Source organism: Mytilus trossulus, unplaced genomic scaffold (assembly GCF_036588685.1).
Source record: "Mytilus trossulus isolate FHL-02 unplaced genomic scaffold, PNRI_Mtr1.1.1.hap1 h1tg000024l__unscaffolded, whole genome shotgun sequence".
Classification (NCBI taxonomy): domain Eukaryota; kingdom Metazoa; phylum Mollusca; class Bivalvia; order Mytilida; family Mytilidae; genus Mytilus; species Mytilus trossulus.
Window position 1 is genome coordinate 7856330 of NW_026963290.1, and position 27653 is coordinate 7883982.

Consider the following 27653-nt stretch of genomic DNA (forward strand, 5'->3'; position numbering starts at 1 on the left):
GCAAGAAAGTTAACACACGGCTGAATTATCTTTTAAGGCAATGAAAGTGTTGTGAGACAAAAAAACAAAATTGGAAGTCACTGCAGGACTGCATCTTAGTATCAACCTGGGGAGAACACAGATTAATAAATAAGTTCTAGCATAAAAACTGTAGGACAAAAGGTAGGAGGTGTTAGCTGGACAAATAAAATTCAGTCAAAACAGCAACACTGCACAGTCAACTTGTGTGCATATTAGTATTTCAAGCACTCACATTAATAAGCACTACTACTTACAAGGAGCCCTGCCGTTTCTGAGCACTGTAAGAAATATCACAATAATTGGAATATGTCCTTAACTTAAATTTTAATGTTTGTTAATTCTCTGTTATATTATGCAGTATCTGAATATCTTAAATGTCAGTTTAGAAAACAGTGTTATCTTGAATAGGGTTCTTCATGGTTAGTTCAGCAATATTGGATAGGGGGCAGATTTTCGTAATGGAGGTAAAAATGGTGTGAAAAATACATAACATCATTAAAACAGAGCAGTTCGGGAAACACACATAGGATTTCCCATACTTTCATACTATTTTCACCTTTTTTTTAAAAATCTGCTCCCTATCCAATATGACTGAACTAACCGTGAAGAGCCCTATTATGTGTGATGATGATGTTCACAAATACTTTGATTTAGAAAATCAAATTACATTTTGTAGTTCAATCTCTTAATTTTGAATATGTGTCATAATAGAACTGAATCTGTTTAAACTTTGTGTGATACAAGATTCTGTCACATCACGTTTCTTTGTTTATAATCTATAAGAAAATCTTCCCCTCTTAATATTGCAGCAACTGTAACTATGAAGAAAAAAAAGAACTATTTAATGAAATCATACACGAGACAGAGGGCACCTTGACCTTGATCCGACAATGGCAAATGTAAGATGGTAACCAAGATTTCTTTTTAGGGAGGCTATTCTATTTTCAAAAAGTCTTCCTTGCAAATCATATGTATTTTAACAGAATAAGTATTCCCAATAAAGCTCCATTCCCAATTGATTTTTTTTAATTACTGTCTTTAGTTGTATTAAGCACACATTTTTTCCCCCAAAAAGTATTTGGTTTGAGGGTGTGTGTATAAAAACTGATATAGATGTTTTCTGGTACCTTTTGACTCACCAGCCTGATCATGCATACCAACAGCTGCTTTTCTCTCTCTTAAGTGACTTCATCTCCAGGGGGAAGGTGGGGGGGGGGGGGGGGTATAATACACAGTTATAGACGTTTTTTTGGTACCTTTTGGCTCACCAGCCTGATCATACATACCAACAGCTGCTTGTCTCTCTATTAAGTGACCTCCTCTCCAGGAGGGGGTGGGATGGGGGTATTATACACAGATATAGACATACTTTGGTACCACTTTGACTCACTAGCCTGATCATATATACCAACTACTGATTGTCTCTCTATTAAGTGACTTCCTCTCTGGGAGGGGGTGGGGTAGGAAGGGGGTATTATACACAGATATAGACATACTTTGGTACCACTTTGACTCACCAGCCTGATCATACATACCAACAGCTGCTTGTCTCTCTATTAAGTGACTTCCTCTCTGAGAGGGGGTAAGGTGGGGGGTATTATACACAGATATAGACATACTTTGGTACCACTTTGACTCACCAGCCTGATCATACATACCAACAGCTGCTTGTCTCTCTATTAAGTGACTTCCCCTGCGCCCTGAACGTAAAGGTTGCTGTAGAGATAATTTCTTTTGTAATTCCTCAGGTATTTCACTCATAGGGTTAGACATTGCAAGTGTATGTCTCTGGCGGTGACCTCTGTTTTGAAGATATCTACAATAGATTTGGAAACATATGAAATTATCATTTCACAGTTTTCTTTCAAAGGATGAAAATATGCATGTTTTCCTCACAAACTATTATTCCTTAATACCATTTCAGTAAGAACCCAATGAACATATTTGTAAGAAGAGACAATGTATCAAAATTTGAGCCGTCCAATTTTCAAAACTATCTCAGCAGATACAGTATAATGTTAATCTAGAAATCATCGCAAAGTTTTATTAATTATTTTAAAAAAAAATTTATTATTTATTATTTTCAAGAATTACAACAAATATGTTTTTTTATTATTGCAAATAAAACAACTTGTAGAGTATCACAATAAGAACACATATTCTTATAACTGATATATATATATATAGACTGGTATGTACTCTTTTTTTTTTAAATCGCAATAATAAAACTACCATTTATGTCCAATTTTTGAAAATCACAATAATAAATGCACGCAATATTTTCTGAACAGTATTAGGCAGTATTCATTTTCACTGTTTCTATCTTTCCATCACCAAAAAATAGTAAATACTAGTACCTCAATGTGATGCAATTAAGATATTGCTGGTTGTATTGTGTTGCTGGGTTGCTGTCTCATTTCCATATACCCCAAATTTATAAATTCTAAAGCTGATTCTGGGAGGGGGTGTGATGAATCAATTCAGGACATCCTCTAGGTAGATCAGAATAAAAGTATATCTGTCACAAAGCTACTTTAAAAGTGTCACATTGCACCCAAACCAACTAAATTTATTTTTACTATAAGTTAAAGATGTCTTCAACTGATTTTCCGTGACATCTATACAACATACCTTTGAACTGCTTCAGGATCTGGTTCCTGATCTGATCCTTCTTCCTCCTCTACTGTTATTGAGCCATGCAGTGGAGGTGTAGGTAGATGTAAACCAGATGGTGAAAGTGGAGACTATAAAATAAGTATTAGTTATTTCATAAGTTTAGGAAAGCAATCATAATATCATCAACTTGTTCAAGTGCTATAGAATCTGAACTGCAATTCTAAATAATTTAAAACAAAACTGTCAATTTTGTAAATAATAATACATTATTTTTTTTGGGTGTCTGATATATAACAGAACTGCCACTTTTGCAATGAATAAATTTTCTGGTGTTCAATAGATATGAGAATTGCCAATTTTGCGATGAATAATAATAATTCTTGGTTTCCTATGAATGTGAGAATTATAATTGATTTCTGAATTTCATTTCAGAATTCAGAATTCATTACAAACATTTCTGTAATAATGCCAATCGGGGTACATAAATATCCAACGGGATATGAATTTCAACCATGGATAAAAAAGAAAATAAAACACAATAAAATTAAGAGAAGTTAGTTACCCCCACTGTAGCGAGTGCTTCTTGACTACCAGGACTTCCAGGTAAACTGTTACCATACATCTGACGATTAAATAAATGTATGTTAGCACCACCATCCGAAGCCCTCCGACCACCAAGTCCTGAAATAAACAAACAAGAGCATGTAATAGTATTGTTTGTAATAATCTTCATTAAGTGTATACCCTCATCTTAACAAGAAGAACTAATTTGGTATTTGATATCAATTTAACAAGTACCTTTTCTACAATGAATACTGTTTCATACTTATATTCATCTTTTACTGAACCTCCTTCCAAAAGTAAATGTTAACAAGTCAGGAATATTGCAGTTGTCATCAAATATTCTGTTTCTATGTATGTTGGCATTTGTTTGTTTAGCAGTTCAGTGTTTTGTGTTTTGTGTTTTCTTGTTTTCTAATATTTGATGAGTAAAGAAAATACATGACAGAAACATACACAAACATTGTGAATTCAAACCAGGTGCTCCACAGGGCTCAGCTTTATACGACTCCAGAGGTTGAACCCTGAACAGGTGGGGCAAGTATGGACACAACATTCAAGCTTGCTACAGCTCTGAATTTGGATTGTGATCAAATTCTTGACATTATATGAGTTTCTGACACTAAACAAATGTCAAAATCTTACAAATCTATTATGCAATATTGTGCAATTAAAGATTTCAACTTCAAACTTTTAAAAATTTGGAGAAATTTGGAGAAAAAAAATTTGAACACTACTACCACCCCCCTTTTTTTTAAATAAGTCAAAATCCTGTCATTTCTTTATACATTATTTACAAGAAGTGTAAGGGAGGTCAATCTGCAAAAACCAAACATTGTATGTTAACTGTTAATGATTTACCTCCATTACACTGCTTTTGAATTGTCTTAATTGTTCATTGACCAGAAAAACCTAATTTCTTCCTTTTTTGGCCCCTAATTCCCCTTTATTTGCCCCTAATTCCAAAACATTATAAGAACCCCTCAAAGTCAATACTAACCATCCCTTAATGGTATGGAAACTTGTGGTATAATTTCAGAGCGATTCATCCACTTTAACATAAGTAATTGTTTGAAAACTACAAAAATGCTTATTTTTTTCCCCTTTTTGGCCCCTAAATCCTAAACCATGAGGACCATAACCCCCAAAATCAATCCAAACCTTTCTTTAGTGGTATTGAACCTTCTGGTAGAAATAAATAGAGATCCATTCAGTAAATCTAAAGTTAATCTGGAAAATCTAGTTTATCCCATTTTTTTGCCCCTAATTTCGCTTTTTTTAGCCCATTACATTTAGAGTAATTAGTCCCCAAAGTCATTAATTACCATCCCTTCACGGTGTGAAAATGTGTGGTATAATTTCAGAGAGATTTATACACTTAAACACAAGTTATTGTTTTAAAACTACAAAAATGCTAATTTTGGGCCCCCTTTTTGGCCTGTAATTCGTGAACTAATGGGACCATAACCCCCAAAATCACTTCCAACCTTCCTTTAGTGGTATTAAACCTTCTGGTTAAAATTTATAGATATCCATTAACTAAATCTAAAGTTATTGTCTGGAAACAAAATGTGTCTTCGGGCGATGACGACGCAGACGAGGACATGATACCATTATATGACGTATTTAATTATTTTTTTGCAGTCGTATAAAAACAGGTACAACATGTTAAGGTTATATATTTATATTATATATATACAAGTCTAAATTGAAAACTATGTTCATACCTATGATTGCGTTGGATAAATACCGCAATTTTTATATGTGTGCATGTAAAACAAAGAGTCAATATAGGATGAACGGATCATACAAACCGGAGGGAAAATATGATACATGCCCAAACGATAAAATATAAACAAGTCTAAATTGAAAACTACGTTCAAACCTATGATTGCATTGGATAAATTTTTATATGTGTACATGTAAAACAAATTTCGTTGTAGAAGGGTCTAAATATATTTATATAGTTTCAACCAATCACTTACCTGTGAATGCCGGTGGCTGTAACAAATGTTGTTCCCCTATGCCCTGATAATTCTGCATTTGTTCATTCTGTACATACGGTAAATTGGTCTGTGGCAAATTGATATGTGGCAAGAAACTAAATGGCATGAGTAAATTGGGTTGAGGCATTGCAATAATGGGCTGATGATTGGCAAGTTTTAATCGTTCATTTTCAGGAACTTCATGTCGTGTATCACCTACGCCTACAGTATGTCGTCTCATTGCTAGATATCTGGCTAATGCTTCAGGAGATGGCTCCTCTGCCTCAGAATCAGAGTTCTGACTGTTACTGTCTTCAGACTAAAATCACAAAATTATCTATTAATTTCAATTGTTTATCAACAGAAAAAAACGGGTTTAACCCTGTCAACGCAAGGGCCATGTATAGCTTGCAGTAAAGCGGTAAGGTGAACTATAGTTGCTAGCCTTCTACATCTTTTGGTCTCTTGTTGAGAGTTGGCTCATTGGTAGTCATACCACATCTCCTTTTAATATCGTTATATATTAACGATTGAGATTATAGATATAAACTTTAACCTTAAGCAGGACAGACATATGAAAGGGACAGTCGCCTGGACCTACAAACCTAATGCCCATAAATGCAGTAGAAAAAATTGTTTTAATTTACATCATTTTTCGTTTCAGAACCAAAAATTGAAATTGGAACTTTTTATAGCAAATTTCAATCATAATAAACTCTTTTAGGAAAGGTTCTTAGAAGTTAAGTAATCTAATAAATTCAACTCAGACTTTGATAGAGTATAATCTCATTTATATATGGGAAATTGCATTTTTTTTTCTTTCAGCCATATCAAATGTTTTTTTGTAGATCACATATTGCTGATTATTTTTTGCTGCTTACAGTTTATATCTGTTGATTATATTTCTTTATATAACTGACAAAAACGTGAATTTGAAATAATTATTTAGAACCATTAGTCATGTAAGATGGCAATTTTGGAATTTAGTAGGTTTTGTAGTGTGATAATTTTTTGCCTTTATTAGTTTCAACCAATTTATTATAAATTTCATGATTATTGGCATTAACCGTACAATTCATCAAAAAACCTACCTCACTAACACAACTATCTTCTGCCGGTGTATAAAATCGTAGTTGTGATGGAATGGAGGGAAATGTTGTAGGTTTGGTATCTTTAACATCAGTAGCTGGAAACTCTGGTATCACTGAAATAATTATAATTAATTACAATCAATTATTTAATCAAGGAATGATATCAAACATTATAATGTGGATTCATAATTATTCGTTAGGATACCAATTTTCGTGGGTTTGTTGATACAGGTGAACCTCAAATGCAAATGCTGAATGCATTCAAAATTCATATAGGCTTTGTATCTTTTATTTTTATCCATCTGATGAGTTAAGCCTTTTTCAACTGATTTTATAGTTTGTTCTTACATGTCTTATGTTGTACTGTTATAACACTGTCCCAGGTTAGGAGGAGGGTTGGGATCCCGCTAACATGTTTAACCCTGCCACATTCTAAATGTATGTGCCTTTCCCTAGTCTGGAGCCTTTAATTCAGTGGTTGTCATTTGTTTATGTTTTAAATATTTGTTTTTTGTTTATTTTTTATACATAAATAAGGACATAAGTTTCTCGTTTGAATTGTTTTACATTGTCATTTCAGGGCCTTTTATAGTTGACTATCAGGTATGGGCTTTGCTCATTGATGAACGAACAGTGACCTATAGTTGTTCATTTTTGTTATTATTTTGGTCTCTTGTGGAGAGTTGTCTTATGGCTATCATACCACATCTTCTTTTCTATATTTGTATAGCAGAGATTCAACTATGCCCCTAAATTGTGAAATTCTACACTGATGAAAACCCCCGCTACAAGGTTCTAAGGTATAATGATACATACCAATACCAGTAGTAATACTGGACCGTCTTTCTGTGGACACCACCGCTAACGGCAGATTTTGTGGAACAATTGTCTTTTGTATTGTCTTTGGATGTTTTTTATATTTGTCTTGTAATAAGTGATATATTGCACTATGGTAATCATAAGCCTGCTCTTTCACAGACTGAAATAGAAGTGTCAAAGAAATGAAAACATGTAACTTTCATATAATGTAAGCGTCGTTTGTTTATGTTATATATATGTGTTTCTCGTTTCTCGTTTTGTTTATATAGATTAGACCGTTGGTTTTCCCGTTTGAATGGTTTTACACTAGTAATTTTGGGGCCCTTTATAGCTTGTTGTTCGGAGTGAGCCAAGGTTCCGTGTTGAAGGACGTACTTTAACCTATAATGGTTTACTTTTTAACTTGTTATTTGGATGGAGAGTTGTCTCATTGGCACTCACACCACATCTTCCTATATCTATTTAGTTTATTCTTTGTTTTTCTTTTCTTTGAGAGGCGTACATGGAGGTTTTATATATACTTTTTAGTATGTTACATGTTTTCATAACCTATCCTCTTAGATAATTAAAAGATAAGTCTAGCTCTTTGTCAGGTGAAAATACATGTAGTAACCTAAATAAACCAAACTCAATTTTAGAATTCCTTCATATATTTTTATTTGATTACCTATATGCTTAGGAGCTATTTTGATATAAATATGTATACTACTCTCCAGTATGTTCTTTTTTGACAGGGCCAAATTTGGTGGTGTTACATCGTTCAAAGTTAATCAAAACATTTTGCATAGAGATTCTACTAAAATCAGTGTTAGGGGCCTTCTAAAACTTGCAGCGAGGTGAGATTTTGTATTGGTTTTTTTATCTACTTTGAAGCCTCATTTTGACTCTGAAATCAAGAACAGCAATAACAGAGCTTTGCCTTTGCTTTGTGTATGTTTTTTGCTGTGCATGTACTGATTTTGAGTCATGGATTGATACCCCATATCCTTTCTTTTCTATCATATTGGCCTACCCTTAATGCTATTGTCATTACTGGATTTCATTGACATTCCCATATATATCTAACGTCACAAAAAATGTGTGATGTCTCAAAGAAAAAGTGGTTGTTGTATGTCAATAGTTCAAGCAGATTTCAAAATCACTTTTATTTTTTGTCTATCTGATGAGTTAAGCCTTTTTCAACTGGTTTTTATAGTTCATTCTTATATTGTACTGTTATACCACTGTCCCAGGTTAGGGGGAGGGTTGGGATCCCGCTAACATGTTAAACCCCACCACATTATTTATGTATGTGCCTGTCCCAAGTCAGGAGCCTGTAATTCAGTGGTTGTCGTTTGTTTATGTATTACATATTTGTTTTCCGTTAATTTTTTTTACATAAATAAGGCAGTTAGTTTTCTTGCTTGAATTGTTTTACATTGTCTTATCAGGGCCTTTTATAGCTGACTATACACAGTATGGGCTTTGCTCATTGTTGAAGGCTGTACGGTGACCTATAATTGTTAATGTTTGTGTCATTTTGGTCTTTTGTGGATAGTTGTCTCATTGGCAATCATACCACATCTTCTTTTTTATACTATCTAATGTATACTGTAAATTCACAAATTATTGCAACGATTTTATTAATGCAAGTAATGGGATTGGGTAACTGTCCAAAAAAAGGAACTTGTATTCTGATAATTTAACATTTATCTTGATGGAGATTTTCCTAAAATCGCAATATTTAATCTCTCATTTTGGTACACTTTAGAAAATTTGAAATAATAAATGCAAGCAAAATCTCTTAATAAACAGTGTCTAAGAACAAAACCAAGGCCAACTGTGTTCGGGATTGTCAAGATACAGCATCTTACAAATGACACCTTCAATTTATATCTTGTGTAATGTAAAATTATATAAAATATGAATAGAAATAATTGTAGATGACAAATATGGATGTCCATGCACTGTACTTGGACAGAAACAAATGTGTTTCATTACCTTAAAGATTTGTTCTCTATTTAGATCTATACTTTCCATATGAGCTATGATATGTTCATTAAGATTTTCTAAGTCTGGATCAACGTCTGATGGACGATTATTTTCTAATATTAAAGCATCAAAGTCTATATCTTCACCAGCGAGTATCGTCCATTTATGTTTAATAATTTGCTCCATTGTTATTCTTTTGATAGGATCAACTGTTAACATCTGTTTAATTAATTGTTCACATTCTGAAATAAAAATCAATAAATTAATTATAATTAAACAACAACTCAAAATGTCAAAGGTCTGAAATTCACTTTTATATTACCAACTATTATGGCAATGCACAATGAAGCTTAGGTCTGCTTAGTAAACAGATTCTACAGGAGTTAATTGGAATTTTTAAAGTTAACTAATCCAGAAAACACAACAAATAATAATCCAAAGAACTGAGTTTCAATGCCCTTTGTGTTGCAACGTCTATCTAAGGGTACTTCAAAGTGTTTTTGTTTTTGTTTTTTTTGGGGGGGGGGGGGGATAGGCTCGAGAGCTCTTCAAATTCATTTAGCTGTTCCTTAACTTCTCAACAAACATGACTTATAAGTATGAAATGTATAGTTCCATTTTGGCTTGCTGTTTTACCATAGTAACCAATGCCTTTATTTTTCCTTTAGATGTTGATTCTCCTAATATGGTTACATCTACCGGTAATAACAAGGCCTTTTACACTTTATCGCTGGTTATTGAACACTGTAATTTATGTAATAAGTACATTTGTCCTTCTATATGTTTGAACTTAATAAATGACAGGTGTTGATGTGTTACATTTCATATTTTAGCATAATATCTTTGTTTTGGTTCAAGCAGAATTACCCGACCTTGAACTAACGGAAGTATAAAACTCAATATCAGACACCAGAGTCAACACAATCAAAAGCAGAAGGAAATAAGCCCAAATAAGAACAGGGATTCTGGCAAAAAGAAAACCTTTACTACCTAAAATACTATTTCCTGTGAAGTTTTGGTTTATACCATGAACATTTTTATTCTTTTTACTTAACAAACATGATTTATTTTTATATCAAATTGTAATTTCACAAAATGTTATGAAATAATATCATTTTCAGTTCTTTTGTTAGAGATTAACTGAATCTAAGAGATCTTTGGTTATAGATTAGTTGAGTTTAACATAGTTTGCAGTTTAAACATATAGATTAGTGCTTTTGTAAACCATTAAACTATTATCACTACAAACTGATATCTAATAATGATTTGACAGTTAAACTGTACAAGTGATAATGTTTCCAGGATAAAAGTGATGTAAAAGAAATATCTATCAGCCCTTTTACGCAAGCTGTCATGAAAATCAATCAATTTAAACGTGCAACACCTTTTGAAATTACTTCCTTCGTTAACAAATAACCTTACTAAATTGAACAATAATTCCCAACAGGATAGACAAATATGTTGTACATCTTTTGTGTAATCATCATGGGAGGACAAAAACCACATAATATTTAGCTAACATGATAAATAACATTACATATTAGACCCTTTACTGCGTTAAATCAATCTTTACCCACTGTTGCAATATAACGGTTACGTTTTCAATTACAATTTTTATAATATAATCATTCCATTTAATCCTGTAACATTTCAAATTTATAAAAATTTCAGCACAAGAAAAGTAATCTATTATATACAATAAAAAAATACACACCGGGAGATCAAATTTATAAAAAGAGATGTATTAAAATATTATGTCATTTTTAGGAAGCTCAGTATAATGATAAAACAGCTTTATATGTATATAGCCCTAACCAGATTAACTTATAATGGAGCCCTGTTTACCATTTACCATAATAGGTTATCGATGACGATGTTTCACTTAATAGGGTGCAATTGTCACCTTTTTCTATAGATTTTCAACCTTTTTTTATCGTCAATAAATAAAACAATGGCATTTCATATGATAAAAATAAGAAGATGTGGTATTATTGCCAATAAGACAATGTTAACTCTCCAACAGAGAACAAGTGATAAATTTATTATAAATAAATAGTTTTAACCTTTTTGAGTGTATATCATTTCCTGTTTTATTACAAAATGTATACATTTTTTTCATTGGTTACTTGATTTTTTAGGATTTATGGGTATTGGGAAACAACAAATTAAGGTGTTTATCAAAAATACAAATTGTCTATATTCAAGTTAATAACTTTGAGAGTAGAAAAATGCTTGTTTTAGCCCTCTTTGGGCCCCTTATTCCCCAACAGTTGGGACCATCACCCCCAAATTTAATCCCAACCTTCTTCTTAAATTTCATAGAGATGCAATGACTCTAAATAAAGTTATTGTCCGAAAACCAAATGTGTCTTCGGACTAGGCAGACAACATCATACTATTGTAAGATAAAAAAAAAAAAAAATGAGGTCGTATATAAAGACTCACACAAGTCTGGAATAGAGAAGTTTGAATAGTACCCTCTCTTATTAATGTAGCATCAGTTATATAAAGATAAGGTCTTGCCTATCTAATATGAAAAATTAAAATAACAAATTGCCATGTAGTTGTACATGTTATTAGTTAGTCTCATATATTACTTCAAGCAGACATCTTCTCGATCACTTTTTTTTAATATGTTATCTGGAAGCATTAAGAAATATGTGAGTATCTAGATCAGTAAATATTTGACTTATTTACTGCAGATGAATGCTATAATGTCATTCTATTATATTTCTGTCCTTGAAAAGTTGCACATCATCCAGATCAATAGAAAACATGACGTCTGTTTGCTGTTCATTGTTGCAGTCAAGATTTTAACATTCTCAAACTTTTTTTGTCTGTTATTCAGTACAACAGTGCACAATATATGCAAAGAGAATATTCTGTTAATTGACAAATCAAAATTAACATTCACAGTGTCTCGTTGAAGATCAAATATCTTATCAATAGATACAGATAGACTTCTTCCAAAGAATGGGTGATATAAAAATCCCTCTTTTGCATTATTTTTCACTTAATCAATTTATTTTATTTCAATATTTGATTAAATAAAGTCTGCTTTAATCATAGAATCATTAAGAAATTAAGTCAAATTTATATTTAAAAACTTGTTTAGAAGTCCATACAGGCTATAAAGCTTTGTACATTTACATAAGTCATCCCACAAAATGCCATAATTATGTTTTCTAACCTTAGCTAAGGCATAAATAGGTGCCCTAGTGTACGTTAATTTTTCTTCACACAAAAAAGTGTAAATTTAAATGAATAATATGTTTATTGGATGGCATTTTTGATGATCTCATCATAAGTTAGAAATCTATTTATCCATCCAATCTAAAGAACTATTATGATTGAGCAATGAAAACCAAGATGATTTTTTAGGAGAAACGCCATATGTTACAAGTGTTATGTAATTTTATTCTAAACATGTTAACTCTATGCTGTTGTCACACTTTTATAAATCAATCACACAGCTTTTCTTTAATGCTTGTATGCTTTATATCGTATTTGTTCCATGAAGGCTAATAATTGTAAAATAAAGAATCTGTAATTTTAAGTTCTATCTGCTTGTTTCTGTGTAGATCTTGAGATAGCAGGGCAGTTTCAATAAAACACACATAGCACCAAGGGATGGTACTTCACGGCTATTTTAGAGTTTTGCTTACATACTAGTTTTAACTGTACAAAATATTGTGTAAAACGGACCCATAGGTAGCTGAGATTTCATAGTGCATCCCATGAGTTCATTGAATGATTATATGTTACATATACATTCCCCATTTCATATTGATTGCAAAAAAATAATTGAACTGAAAATTTACCTGTAGACATGAAAAATGGTACTCTAAATTTGCCACTTAAGACACGACTCCGTAGACTCTGTAATGTACTGCCATCAAATGGAAGAGCACCACACACTAATACATATAATACTACACCCAAACTCTGAAAAAAACACAATATATAACAATTATCATTCAATAAGTTAAATTACATATAAACAAAACAACTTGTAACAATGAATAAATTTCAAGATTTTCCAGATAGTATTGTTTGTTGAAACAAAATTAACATCTGCAAATATACATTGTAGGGGCCACCTTGTCAACTATTAAAGTGACAAATGTTGACAATATGGATAGTTACCTTACTTGATGCACTGCTCAAACCAGCTGGTTTATTTCACCTAATAACAAAAGGGGAGATTCAAAGTGAGATTTCCTACTATCTGTGAGACACCAAAGTATCAACTTAAATGCACCCCAGAGAAATGGTACCATAAAGATTTTAATTCTCTTTTAAAATAAAATTTATATAATATAAATTTGCCAGTTGTGACTGTTGTCATTTTTAATGCTTCCCTGATAGAAGGATAAGTCTGTGTCAAGTCATTAATGATACAATTAAGTGACAAATAACAACAACACATCAAAAGATCAATTCAAGTTTTAATAAATTTTCCTAGAAAGAAGCTGCATATTTCTTCTGCAGAAACTGTCCTGAAGGTGCATGGATTGATTACCACTTGGTTATTAAGCAAGCAACAAATCAATCAATTCTCTGCAGAAACAACATACAACCATGTCAAAGAAACAGTTGGTATTTTTGAGCTTTTATACCTTTTAGCAAGAAAACTTTTCTCGCGAAGATACTTAAATGAATGGGTCTAAATATATTTTGCTTTAATTTTCACTACGCCTACCCAATTCTACTTTCTAAGTCTACTTTCAAAGGCTAGTTTTTTTATAGACAGCAGAAAAATTTATTTTTTTTAATTTCATGAAGAAAAAAATATATAGTTATTTAGTAAAAGGTAAAATTGAAAATGGAAATGGGGAATGTGTCAAAGAGACAACAACCTGACCAAAGTTTAGTTTAAACAATATTTTATTCAAAATAAATTGAATTGGATTGGGCAACAGGCATTGCCTATGTAAGCCCTCTCTACGAAAGTGAAAAGGTATATATATCTTTTAATGAATTGAGGAACTTGATGCAGAATTTTGTTTAAAAGTTTAGTTTTTTAAATATTTTTAAATTCTATTGCCTTCTTAAATTTGACATTAAGTTTAAACCATAATAAAAAGTTAGAAATGGCATAATTTGAGTGTTCCTGTAAATAAGTTTTATAACCTTTAATATACTTGAAGACAAATGCCAATGCCTTTATCACATATAGGGTTTCTCCAGACAAAACTGAAGTTTTTTCAATCAAATTTTGTATGATTATGACAGGTCACAAGAATATATGACAAATACATTTAATCTGGTTTTATTCACACATGTCAAGGTCAATAATGTTCATGAACAAACAATAATACTTTTACAATTTGTAATCAGCTGCCTGTTCGTTATATAACACTGAATCTAGCAGAAAAGTCTTAATTTTCATACTAAAAACGGTTTCTTCTATTTCAATGTTTTTTAAAGACAAATATGATTATGTAATGCACTTTTTTATGAGTTTTTTTTTTATATAAGTACATGTATTCAACAGGCTTATCGGAACAGCAATTTTTTTTATTGTAAGACTTTGAGGTAAAAAAATGTAATTCATATTTCTTTTGACCATAAGTAATGTGAGATTAAATGAATGAATTACCCATATATCAACTTTAGGAGCACTGTATTCTTTCCCTTCAAACAGTTCTGGAGCTGCATATGGTGGACTACCACACCAAGTCTTTAGACAACAATTCTGATTATAGTAATTACCGAAACCAAAATCTGAAACGAAAAATACACCAAGTCTTTAGACAACAATTCTGATTATAGAAATTACTGAAACCAAAATCTGAAATGAAAAAATACACTAAGTCTTTAAACAATAATTCTGGTTATAGTAATTACTGAAACCAAAATCTGAAATGAAAAAATACACCTAAGTCTTTAAATAACAATTCTGATTAGGCCAAAACAAAATATATGTCTGTTTTCTGTTTCCCGACCGACCCTGACTCAAACCCCCTGACCCTGAATCTTTTTATTCAATTCTGGGAAAAAATCGTTTCCGGTCCGGAAAAAGTCATTTCCGGTCCGATCTAGATCTTACTATGCCCAGACAAATGTGCTACAATTGAGGTTTAAAAAATGTCGGCACTGGGGGAATAAGTCAATTAAGCTTCTTTAAAGAGATTAAATCATTTTGGGGTACAGGACCCAAACCAAACAACTGACTACAAATCTGACAGGGAGTGCAAATAAAATTAAAAAAAAAAAAAAAAAAAAAAACGACCTTCCGACCCTGATTTTTTTTACTTGGCAGCAGGAAACAGACATATATATTTTTTTGGCCTTATAGAAATTACTGAAATTAAAATCTGAAGAAAAAATACACCAAGTCTTTAAACAACAATTCTGTTTATAGTAATTACATTTGTACTGAAGTCAAAATCTGAAAGAAACAAGAGTGCACACGCTGAAATGTCTCGCCTTCTTTACTAATCATTGATATTATGTTGATAGACCTAAATATAAAGCTTTATTACAACTGTCACATAAACTCACCATTAAACTAAAGAAAACAAAAAATTGATCAATGAACCATGAAAATGAGGTCAAGGTCAGATGAACCATGCCAGACAGACATGTATAGCTAACAATTCTTCAATACAACAAATATAGTTGACTTAATATTGGTTATAAATCAAGAAAAACAGACCAAAACACAAACACTTAACACTTAGCAATGGACCGTGAAAATGAGGTCAAGGTCAAATAATACCTGCGTAACAGACATATAGATCATAAAATATTTCCATACACCAAATATAGTTGACTAATGCATAAAGTATTAGAAAAAAAGACCAAAACTCAAAAACCTAACTTTGACCACTGAACCATGAAAATGAGGTCAAGGTCAGATGACACCTGTCAGCTAGACATGTACACCTTACAATCATTCCATACACCAAATATAGTAGACCTATTGCATATAGTATAAGAAAAACAGACCAAAACACAAAGACTTAACTATAACCACTGAACCATGAAAATGAGGTCAAGGTCAGATGACACCTGCCAGTTGGACATGTACACCTTACAGTCCTTCCATACACCGAATATACTAGACCTATTGCTTATAGAATCTGAGATATGGACTTGACAACCAAAACTTAACCTTGTTCACTGATCTATGAAATAAGGTCGAGGTCAAGTTAAAACTGTCTGACAGGCATGAGGACCTTGCAAGGTACGCACATACCAAATATAGTTATCCAATTACTTAAAATAAGAGAGAATTTAACATTACAAAAAATCTTCACTTTTTTTTCAAGTAGTCACTGAACCATGAAAATGAGGTCAAGGACATTGGACATGTGACTGACGGAAAGTTCGTAACATGAGGCATCTATATACAAAGTATGAAGCATCCAGGTCTTCTACCTTCTAAAATATAAAGCTTTTAAGAAGTTAGCTAACGCCTCCGCCGCCGCCGCCGGATCACTATCCCTATGTCGAGCTTTCTGCAACAAAAGTTGCAGACTCGACAAAAAAAAACACATTTTAAAATAAAACCTTCTTGATATAGTGACTCTAAGTTGGCTGTAAGGTATGAGATTTTTTACATCTTAAAATACTCCAAGGTACAAGATTTGATCGCCTTAAAGTGGCTGCATATTAGATTTTGTACATTTCTTTGTGGTTGTTATATGCTATGAGATATGGACCACCTTAAAGTGGTTGCAAGATACAAGATTTTGTATGGGTAGATCTTGTAAGATCTTTTTTTTTTTTTAGCTGCGGAACCGTAGCACTTAACCAGATAGGTGCTGAAAAAGTCCAAAAATATCATTAGGACCTAAGAGCTATGGTTCCACAGCTAAAAATACCTGTAAGGAATTAGATTTTGTACATCTAAATATGCCTGTAATGTATGAAATTTAATGGATCTTTAAAAAATGTCTGTGTTATTCAATGGATATTTAAATCAGCTAAGGCAGAACAGTATAGTTATGTGATTTTGTTATACGTCTGCACCTAAAACCTGCTGCAAACTTTTTATAATGATTTTATTAGTATACATGTATGACCATGAATATACAACCTTCAGATGTCACCGAGAAAAATAAAAGATTACATAAAGAAAGTATTTTTTACACCAGTATGAAAAAATAAGCTGTACTTTAAACTTATAATTTAAAGAAGGTTTGACCCTATAAAACATAAAACAATAAAAAGCAGATTTGTGGAATGTAATGTATTTAATCATACATGTAGACACGCCACATATAATCATAATGCTTTATTATATATATTGTTCAATAGTCTTTTGAATTTGAGCCAACATGAATGTCATTTCCTTAACCATAGTTTATGTTTTATTGATATAGATTAAATTGTATCACCAATCTGTCACAGTTCCTCACAAAGTATAGGATATAAAATTCAATGTCAACATGGGGGTAGAATTACCGATTCCTCAAGAGTGCAAGTTTCTAACGATGTGGTTTTGTATAGTCATCAGATCTGTGTCAACACGATTTTCTAATGAAAACATTACACTGGAGTACATTTATCCCTGACCTGAATGTGGAATCAATACTACAATTGTCTGAGAACCTTGACTGATATTTACTGTCAAAACAAATCCATGATCCTTTCATTGTTTAATACAGGCTATAGACAATGCATCTGTGCTTACAAAAGCCATGATTATTAATTGCATATTTACTCAGTATTATCTTTCTTTATTATGACTTGACTTTTTAATGGGAAAATAAATTTAAAACTCCGGAACAGGTAAATGAAAACAAAACAATTTTTTTTTTTAAATGGTTTTAAAAAGTTGTTTAGCACTTATTTAATTATAAGGCTGACCTAGAATTTCAACATGTTATGAATATCTGATTAATTTTATACACATCTTTTCTTCAGACTAATCTATTGCTCTAAATGCACCAGTTCCCTTTGAAGATAACTAGATGCAGATTTGACAAAGAATCTTTACACATATGAAACAAATTGTATGCAGATGTTTATTACAAGGTTAAGGTCAACACTTTTGTTCCAGACAATTACTTTTACATTTTAATGTATCCCAACACTTTGTTTATTTTCATACTTCACTTTTATTGCTATGCATTTGTAAAACATATGTGAAGTGCATAAGGCATTTAGTAGACACAGATGTAATTCTAGGTCATTGGGTAAATAATGTAATGATCAATATGTATAAGAGAATTAAGTATGTCTCCATACATATTGTTAAACAAGGTTATTAGAGAAATACTGATTTTCTAGGATTTCTTGAGTATAGGGAAATCATATATTATTTGTGAAATACCAATGTTTGTTGATTTCTAGGGTTAAGGTAACCATATTTAAAATGTTCCACATATAAACAGAATCTTTTCATATCCAAATTTTGTTAAAACCATGTAATTAAAAATCCACAAAAATGAATTCACTAAAATTGGTATTCACAAAAATGACTGAATCTGTAATACAATATGCATATAATACCAGACAATTAATACACAACAAAAAAACTTCAGTGATCAGGTCCGAGTACACAGTTATTTTGTAGTGCATTTCTTTTAGACAATAAATGAAAATAAAAAAATCCCACCTGTGCTTTCTCAATAATATTTTTACAGTGTGTTGTACTCCTTTTGGGACAAATTATATCAAAATTATAGAAAACTTCATTGGCTCTAACTCAAAATATGGACAATTTTATGTTAAAGGGGTCTTGAAATCTTTTGACAACTTTCGAAGTGCTAATTTTGTACCTTTTCAGCTGGACCTAATAAAATTGAGAATGGAAATGGGGAATGTGTCAAAGAGACAACAACCCGACCATAGCAAAAACAACAGCAGAAGGTCACCAACAGGTCTTCAATGTAACGAGAAATTCCCTCACCCGGAGGCATCCTTCAGCTGGCCCCTAAACAAATATACTAGTTCAGTGATAATGAACCCCATACTAATTTCCAAATTTTACACAAGAAACTTTAATTAAAATAATACAAGACTAACAAAGGCCAGAGGCTCCTGACTTGGGACAGGTGCAAAAATAGGGGTTAAACATGTTTATGAGATCTCAACCCTCCCCCTATACTTCTAGCCAATGTAGAAAAGTAAACGCACAACAATACGCACATTTAAAATTCAATTCAAGAGAATTCTGAGTCGAATGTCAGAAGATGTAACCAAAGAAAATAAACAAATCACTAATTTACATTAATATTTATTACCCAAATTTTTTTACAGTCATTTCACCCCTTACTTGCTATATTAGGCATAAAACATGGAGAAATAAATTTGGAAGGGTATAAAAAAAAAATTGGCAAGTAAAACATTGTCCACACTAAGGACTATATTCGTGGACAATAATTGTGTACTCGGACCATCAGTTCTGATTTAATGCTTGAAAAAAATTCTGCTTGACAAATACATGTAAAACAATTTAAATTAAATAAACCATCTTTGGGACATACATACAGACAGACAAGGGTAAAACTTAATGCCCCCTTAATGCTTAAATTGCTCATTGTTGAAGGCTGTAGGGTGACCTATAGTTGTTAACTTCTGTGTCATTTGGTCTCTTGTGGAGAGTTGACTCATTAGCAATCATACCACATCTCCTTGAAGGCCTTAAATTGGCCCTTTGATTTTAATATTTTTAAATCAGGCAAAAATACAACACATTTCACGTAGAAATAGTTGTAATATTTTTAATATAGAATAACTTCTGTTTGGCAACTTACATTATAAATGACAAAGCTTTGACACTTAAGTTATGTATTATTTGTGTTGTAACGTCAGTCTTGGTCCAATTTTTCCATAACTTATAACAGTTTTTTAGCATTATTAACCTTGGCCACAGCCACCATCCCTTATCTAGAACATTAATGTGTCTAGGGATTCAATATAAACCTTGGCTACTTTTGGTTACAAAACATTTAAGATCATAGGTTGCAGCCAAGGTTTACTAAAGCTTTTAAGTCATATGATTATCAAAATCACCAGTTTTTAAAACAATATATTCAAAATGAGCTGCCTTCAGAGATTATAATGTACTTTTAAGAAGAGATCTCTTTTACCTAATATTAAGGAAATTGAAATAAATCCATACAAGAACCAGACTGACTTTTTTATTTATATTTTATGATAAAGTTGAATTCAAGGCCATATTTTGCCTAAAGTGAACAATGCCATTTGCACTAACAATAAAAAAAACTTGCTTCACCTTGACGAAAGTGAGGGACAAAGAAGGTACTATGAATCAAATCTTTTTAGGCTCCCCTGAAATTACAAAAATTGTCTTGAAATCCTTTCAATGCATACTATTTCTTTATGATGAAACTAAGACACTTTAGAGTAAAAGGTCGGTGTGATGGTCTAAGATGTCATGAACATGCGGATGTGAACATGTTTGACCTAAACCTGGCTGTTTCACACATCCTTTTTCACCCAATGCATGAGTGTTGAGCAACAAAAAAAGATATTATACCAAATTAACACCTTTGAAAGATGGTGTTGTATGTACATATGTAGGTCAATATGAGATATAAAAAAGTAAAATTACATCTTTTTGGGTTTACAGATTTGACTTAAATCTGAATGTTTATCATGAATCTCATAATAAGGCTATTCAACGTTTTGCAATTTTGACTTAATATTTTTGTTTTGGGGTCTGCTGTTGTTACTGTGGATTCATTTATTTTCATGGGTACCAATTTTCGTGGATTACGGAAAACTTGCATGCTCGTGGATATTTAATTTCGTGGTTTTGCCGAAGTCTGCATATAAGCCTATAGAAATTTTGTTATTCGTTGAACTTTTAATTTCGTGGTTCACCTTTACCCACGAAAGCCACGAAAATTGGTATCCAACGAATAATAATGAATCCACAGTAGTTGATTTTTTCTGTTATCGTCACTTCTGGTTAGTACGTTTTTCCTGGGACATTTTTCTTGGTTATTGATTACCCCTTGGTTATCTTTTCACTGTTTTTCACGGTAATTGATGGGTGTTGTTGTTTTTCCCTCAGTACAATTGTGTATCAATTTATACTTCTTGAAATTAACAAACATTGTCAATCTTATGAAAGGTTCCTTTTTTTGAAGGACATATTCCATTTTTTCTAATAATTTCATCAATGAAATGCCAAGTACTAATTGCCTCTTAGAAAGTTGTTCAACACAATCATCAAAATTTAGAATGAACAGGAACAACGTTAAGATTTTATCACCAGAAATGTCAACCAGTTAAAAGAGCTTGAAAATTTGATTTTCTGAGACATAATTGTAAATAGAAAAAGTAATTTGTTTATAAAATGTCTATTATAAATGTTTAAACTCCCAAATGCCTTCAGAATATTGACAAATGAAAGTTTACCGCAAAACTGTGTGACGCGACTTGATTAGATTTAACTTTTAAGCTTGGGACTTTCTAAACCAAAAAACACTTGGAATCCAATTGAATATATTGTATTTGTAAAATGAAATTTACACAAGACTGTGTTACTTCTAACTTATCTGAAATATCAAGGTGATGTAACTTTATTGATCTTAAACATCGGATGTTTAGATGGAAACTAACTCTCTTCCTTTCCCAAATATCAAACTTGATTTGTAGTTGATTGTTTAATAGGTATTAAACACCACATATTAATTAATTTACATCACCCTCCTACAACTGACATTTATAAAATATTGGACATTCAACAATCAATCACTTGTGGAGAGAATAAACTTTATTGATTCAGCCAAAAACTAAACGTTGTTCAGAATATCAAATAAGTAAATGTCCAAACATCAAGGGTAATATGGAAATCACATTTTCATTGTCAAGTTGAGGCTTGCTGATCGTTTCTGGTTAAGGTCAAATGAAAGGAGATTTTATTTTGCCAGGAAACATTAGGGATTTTTGTAAAGTTGCTTATTCTTTGGAGAGTTTTAATAAATCTCTTCATTTGACTAAGACCAGAAACAATCAGCAAGCCTCAACTTGACAATGAATCTGTGATTTCCAAATGACTCTTGATGTTTAGACATTTACTTATTTGATATTCTGTACAAGGTTTAGATTTTTAGGGTCAAAACAGCCTGCAAGATTTTTGTTTTTTACATTTTTCTTGTCTTTGATTCTCATCTTCAATTATAGTATAATACTGTTATTGAAGATGAGAATCAGTGTGTATACATCAATTTTTTGTAAAATATCATTTCCAAGTTTCTATTTTTAAAATTTAAATACACCCCTCTCAAAAATTAGCAATTTGTTTCTGAAATATTTAGTAACTCCAAAGTCTGTTCTTTGTTAGATTTGCCCATTGTTAATAAAAGTTATGTATAAGAAAGCTACCAGCCTTGATAATTCTTTTCATAATTCATTTGTCTAAAGGAAGAATAACTAATTCCTAGAATATTTGTTGTATTTCAAGAGCTGTGAGATTGATCTGTCAAAGAAGACTTTCTTCCTGTTATAGAAGTATTTTATTCCAATGATCGTTTGACATTTAAGTCTTCAGTTCTAAACTATGCAAATTCTATTCCACCTTCACTAGCACAGAACATGATAATATACTACTGCATTTTATATAGATAAAGACTAGTCGAGAAGAAACTGGGGAAAACAGGATTTAGTACGTATAGATTACTAATTTCCAGCAAGTAATCCAGCCACAGGAAATCAACCCATGAAACATTTGGTCACAAAATAAATCAGAAAGTACACAATGTAATTTTTTACTGTAAAATGTATGAGATATCCATGGATATTAATTCAATAGTTAAAAAGGTTTAGGAGAACTTAAATAAGTGGGTAGGTGTGTTTTGCCAACACTACAAATTAGGTAATGGAGACCCAATAAATAATTCTGAACAAGATAAATAGAGAATGTGTCCATGGCACACTGATGATGCCCCTGTTTGTATATAATGTATAAAGGAATATAAATCAGGAACAGTAAAAGTTACCCTACCCAAATATCATATTTCATCAGAGTTTTGTAGTTTTATGCATTGTGGATAATTTTCATAACATTTGGTTTAGGAAAACATAAGTTTGAGAAGGGAGACAAAAGATTCAGCAATTCTTCCATTTGTTAAGGGACATATATAGCTCAAGACAGTAAAAGTGATGCCTGCAAAATTCATTCAGTAATTGTTCCATAACAATTGGACGAGGCAAACTAAAAATAGAGAAAGGAAATGAAAAATTCATAATCTTTGATTAAGGCAAACTAAAGTCAGAGATTAATGGAAACGTAAAAAATTAAGCATTTTTTTCATTCTTAAAGGGGCATTACTCTAGAAAAGAAAATGTGATGCCACTGAAAATCAAAATTGGAATGATCTGTGATTGGTGTTAATAAGTAATGTATGCAAGATAAATTCTCAACACTAGCCATGTAAGTTATAGATAATGCCTAGATAGTTTTACACTTAATACAAATATTGTTTGTAACCATTTAAAACATAAGTTTGAAACTCATAAAAAAACTTAACAAATCTTCTCTACCAAGTTAGTCATACGAGGGAGGGGATTTCCTAAATAATAATGATTTCCAACTTGAAATTATCCAAGAGCCAAGAGATACCTTTAAGCTGCCAAATAGTTTTTAAGCTGTAAGGGAGATATCTTATATCTGAAATATCTTATTACTTTTTAGTACCTAGGTGTTTATTTATAGAGACTTAATAAAACTATCTATACATGTACAAAATGTATAACACCAATACATGTCTTCTTTGACTATACAATATGTCAACAGGAGATAAACTGTTGATATTTATTGAAAACAGATAATAGAATATAAGGGATTCAATATCTCACTCTATTTTTTCCTATCACAGGTTTATCATGTCATCTGCAGCAGTTCTATTTTTTCAAATTTAAGAAAACTGATGATAGTTATTCTATTTATGACCAAAGGTATTATTAAATCAATCTGACCTACAGATAGAATTGTTAATTTTAAAATATCACAATTATTGAATTGCTGTAAAATTAGTCAAATAAATGGGGAATGTGTTCATGAAACACAGATAATGACCCATGCATGCCTATCACGATATAATGGAGCGTAACTTCAGAACGGTGATAGTGACACGATCAAAATTCAAACTTGATACATGTTCATGTATGTGTTTTATGGTAATAAGCATCAGGTTTAAGTTTCATAACATTTTGTTTGGACAACAATAAGTTAAAGAACAGAAACTAATTTTGGGACAGACAAGAGTAACTCTTAATTCCCCCTCTACATCAGTGGCGGCATAAAATTGGAGGCAAATCTAAAGGAAATATTACAGTAGATTAGTGAAAATATGCAGGATTTATGTAAACATGGTAAAAGGGTATTTTATATCTACAAGTCAACTCAAGCTGACTATGTGGTATGGGCTATGCTCATTGTTGAAGGCCATACGGGGACCTATAGTTGTTAATGTTTGTGTCATTTTGGTCTTTTGTGGATAGTTGTCTCATTGGCAATCATACCACATTTTCTTTTTTATATCTTCTCCTTTCTAAAGACATACAAATATCAAACATAATGGGTACTGTACTTCATTTGTAGTAAGATGAACCAAAAACCCAAACTGACTCCTAAGAAATATCAAAGTAGGAAATTATTGACAATTTAAAAAAAAATATACCAAAAAATGAAAACTGATCATGATCATCAACAAGTCTATCATTTTCAGGAAAATAATTTAGCATTAAACACTATTGATTTGTAGGACGAAGGCTGGCTATGCCATGTGTTGTGTTAATTAATGGTGTCCAGTTATCGCCCAGCAATTATCACTAATAAACTTGACTGTCAACTCAATGTGTCAAATCTAGATCTGCTAGTAAAACAAAAATACAAACAAGAGAATATCTATTATCCAGATAAAGTAATTATATAACTTGAATAAGGTGATCTGTCCCTAATATTTCTAATCATTGTCTATATTAACTTTGGTATAAAGACACAAAGGAAAATATTATTTACAAATTATGTACTTAAATTGGAGATGATTGTACAGTTTTCAGTAAGGGTTCTGCACTTTTCTACATGTTGAAATTACAAATATGTGAGATGATTAAATGAGTTCTGATAGATGAGTCAATCATAATGGTATTGTATTAGTACTTTTACTTAATCAAACTAGGCAACAAATAGTTAAAACTAATGACATTCATAACCGTTCTAAATTAAAGATATATAAGAATACTACTAATGACACTAATAACTGATCTTCAACACTTCATCTGTGTATAAATACATTGACACGAGAACTATTGGGAACTATATTTCCGAGTGAATAGATTTAGTTTCTAACCTGTTTACATCTTAGAAGAAGAGGCCAATGCCTTAGGAAAGAATTGGGATATAAGTTATAATCTTTCCAAAATTAAAGTATAAGTTATGGTGAATGTTCATGAAATTGAATAATAAGGATAATTCTTCAACACTTTCAAAATCATAACAATAATATTCAAGGGCAATAACTACTATAAAGGGACAATTGATGATTTTTCTATGTTGACTTATTTGTATTTGTACATGTTTACTTTGCTAAACATTTTAATTTGTAATGCTTATTGTTATGGAATTGCAATGGCATTTCTAAACATGTTTTCACAACAATTTTATTTACTTACCAGCTATTTTTATGTTAAGACTGGCATCCAGCAATAAATTTTCTGCCTTTAAATCCCGATGTACAATTTGACGACTGTGGCAATATGATACTGCTGCAATAATTTGTTTAAACTTTTTTCTTGCTTCTCTTTCATTCATTCTACCATGTGCCACCAAATGATCTGAAAAAATGTAAAAAAGGTGAAAGTTTGACCCATGTGACGTTAGGCTGTACTTTTTATGAATAGTATCCAATGGTAATAAGCACCAATGTTCTCTAAGATCAGTACATTGTGTTCTTTGTCTGCATTTTAATTTGTTACAGTTGTAAATACTACCTTTCTGATGAGTCAAGCCATTTCAAATTGATTTTAATGCTTTGTTCTAATGCTGTTCTGTGTCCGCACTTTTGCCTGTTTAGGGGAGGGTTAAGGACTCAAGAGCATTGAGGACCAAAATTACTGAAAGTTTTGCTAAATACAGATAAGGTAATCTATTCCTGAGGTAGAAAAGCCTTAGTATTTCGAAAATTCAAAAGTTTTTCATAAATATGACCATATCAATGATCAGTCACGTCAGCACAGAAGTGCTGACTATTCGGCTTGTGATACCATTGAGGAATTAAAACTCCACCAGCAGTGGCATCGACCAAGCGGTTGTATATTAACTAATCATAGAGATACCAGGATCATAATCATTAAACAATTGATTTTGGTCATGTTAGTATATAATTGAGCACTTTTTTCCTTTCTTTCGCTGCCAGAGCTTAAGAATCAACACCACTCTTGAAGCTATGTCATGTAAAACTTTTCTATGGATAACATTGAAGGATAAAACTGTACACACAACAAACATAATCATGATAATATTGTGAACACTTCATATAATAATGATTACTGAGCTTACAACACACCAATATATATGTATGACTTACCAAATATTTCACCACCACTGGCATATTCTGTCACTAAGTATAACATTCTTTCTGTTTCTATTACCTAAAGAAATAAGAAAAAAAGACTTGTCAAAAAAATAAATTATCTACCCCCTAAAAAAGTTATGCATACCTTAAAATTACCCCCAGTCTGTCCAGACAAGTATAAATAACCATCTCCTGTTGGCACTTTTCTTATTACAATTCCTCCTCCTGACCTTTCTCTGAAAACTTTTAAGTCAATCTGTGAATTCATTTATTTTCATGAATGAAGGAAAACTTGCATGTTTGTGGAATTAAATTTCGTGGTTTTTCCAAGTTTTTTTACAAGCCTTTAGAAAATTTGTCGTTTGATAAACATTTAATTTCATGGTTTATCTGTACCCAAGAAATCCACGAAATTTGGTATCCAACAAATAATAATGAATCCAAAGTATGCAAATAAGAACATATTATTACACCCCTTTCAGCACTGCTGTGCAATTTTGTGTCAGTCATTTTTTATTTTTAAGGAAGCCGATTGCTCAAAGAAAACAAGACCTTCAGTAGGAAAACTGACAATCCTAGTCAATTAAGATTGGAGTGCAGATCACCTGCCATGTATGTGTAGTTCAAAGTGACAACATCATTGTTGACTGGCTACTAGTGATACAGTAGTTGAACTATTTATACCACTTGGCAAACATGAGCTTCTTGTAGGATTAGAAGACTAAATCATAAATGCTGAAGCATATGATAAACTTTCTGCTTATGAATAAGAAATGTGGAGTATACATTGATGAGACAAAAAAAAATGTCACAAGCTTATTGATACTATGGTAAATAATCTTTGAACCAATCTTCATCAAGCATAATTGACCAATAGTTGAAAGGCAAAAAATAATACATGAAATAAGATAAAATCCACAAAGGGTCCAATATGTCACATACATGTACATTTAATTTGTATATGAATGTTGATAAATTAGATTGTATCTACTGATGGTTTCAATAATGGAGGAGGAAAGGCCCATGAGCATAAGATATACTTGAGAAAAGTCTGACTCTGTATTAAAAGAAGAAGAGGAAAC

The 27653-nt window shown here is 31.7% G+C and overlaps 1 protein-coding gene across 3 annotated transcripts in view; it reads right to left on the minus strand.

Moving 5' to 3' along the window:
- LOC134698944 (serine/threonine-protein kinase SIK3-like) overlaps nucleotides 1-27653 on the minus strand; it is a 48583-nt gene that overhangs the window by 14405 nt on the left and 6525 nt on the right. For 2 of the 3 annotated variants that reach the window (XM_063560625.1, XM_063560627.1), the window contains exons 3-13: nucleotides 26584-26647; nucleotides 25670-25831; nucleotides 14667-14791; nucleotides 12886-13009; nucleotides 9074-9306; nucleotides 7091-7253; nucleotides 6275-6387; nucleotides 5184-5502; nucleotides 3200-3318; nucleotides 2653-2765; nucleotides 1662-1837 (exon numbers count right to left, since the gene is read on the minus strand). In XM_063560625.1, coding sequence (XP_063416695.1) covers nucleotides 1662-1837; nucleotides 2653-2765; nucleotides 3200-3318; nucleotides 5184-5502; nucleotides 6275-6387; nucleotides 7091-7253; nucleotides 9074-9306; nucleotides 12886-13009; nucleotides 14667-14791; nucleotides 25670-25831; nucleotides 26584-26647 — 1711 coding nt within the window. The remainder of the gene's footprint in view (nucleotides 1-1661; nucleotides 1838-2652; nucleotides 2766-3199; nucleotides 3319-5183; nucleotides 5503-6274; nucleotides 6388-7090; nucleotides 7254-9073; nucleotides 9307-12885; nucleotides 13010-14666; nucleotides 14792-25669; nucleotides 25832-26583; nucleotides 26648-27653) is intronic. The other variant, XM_063560626.1, reaches the window with a different exon arrangement.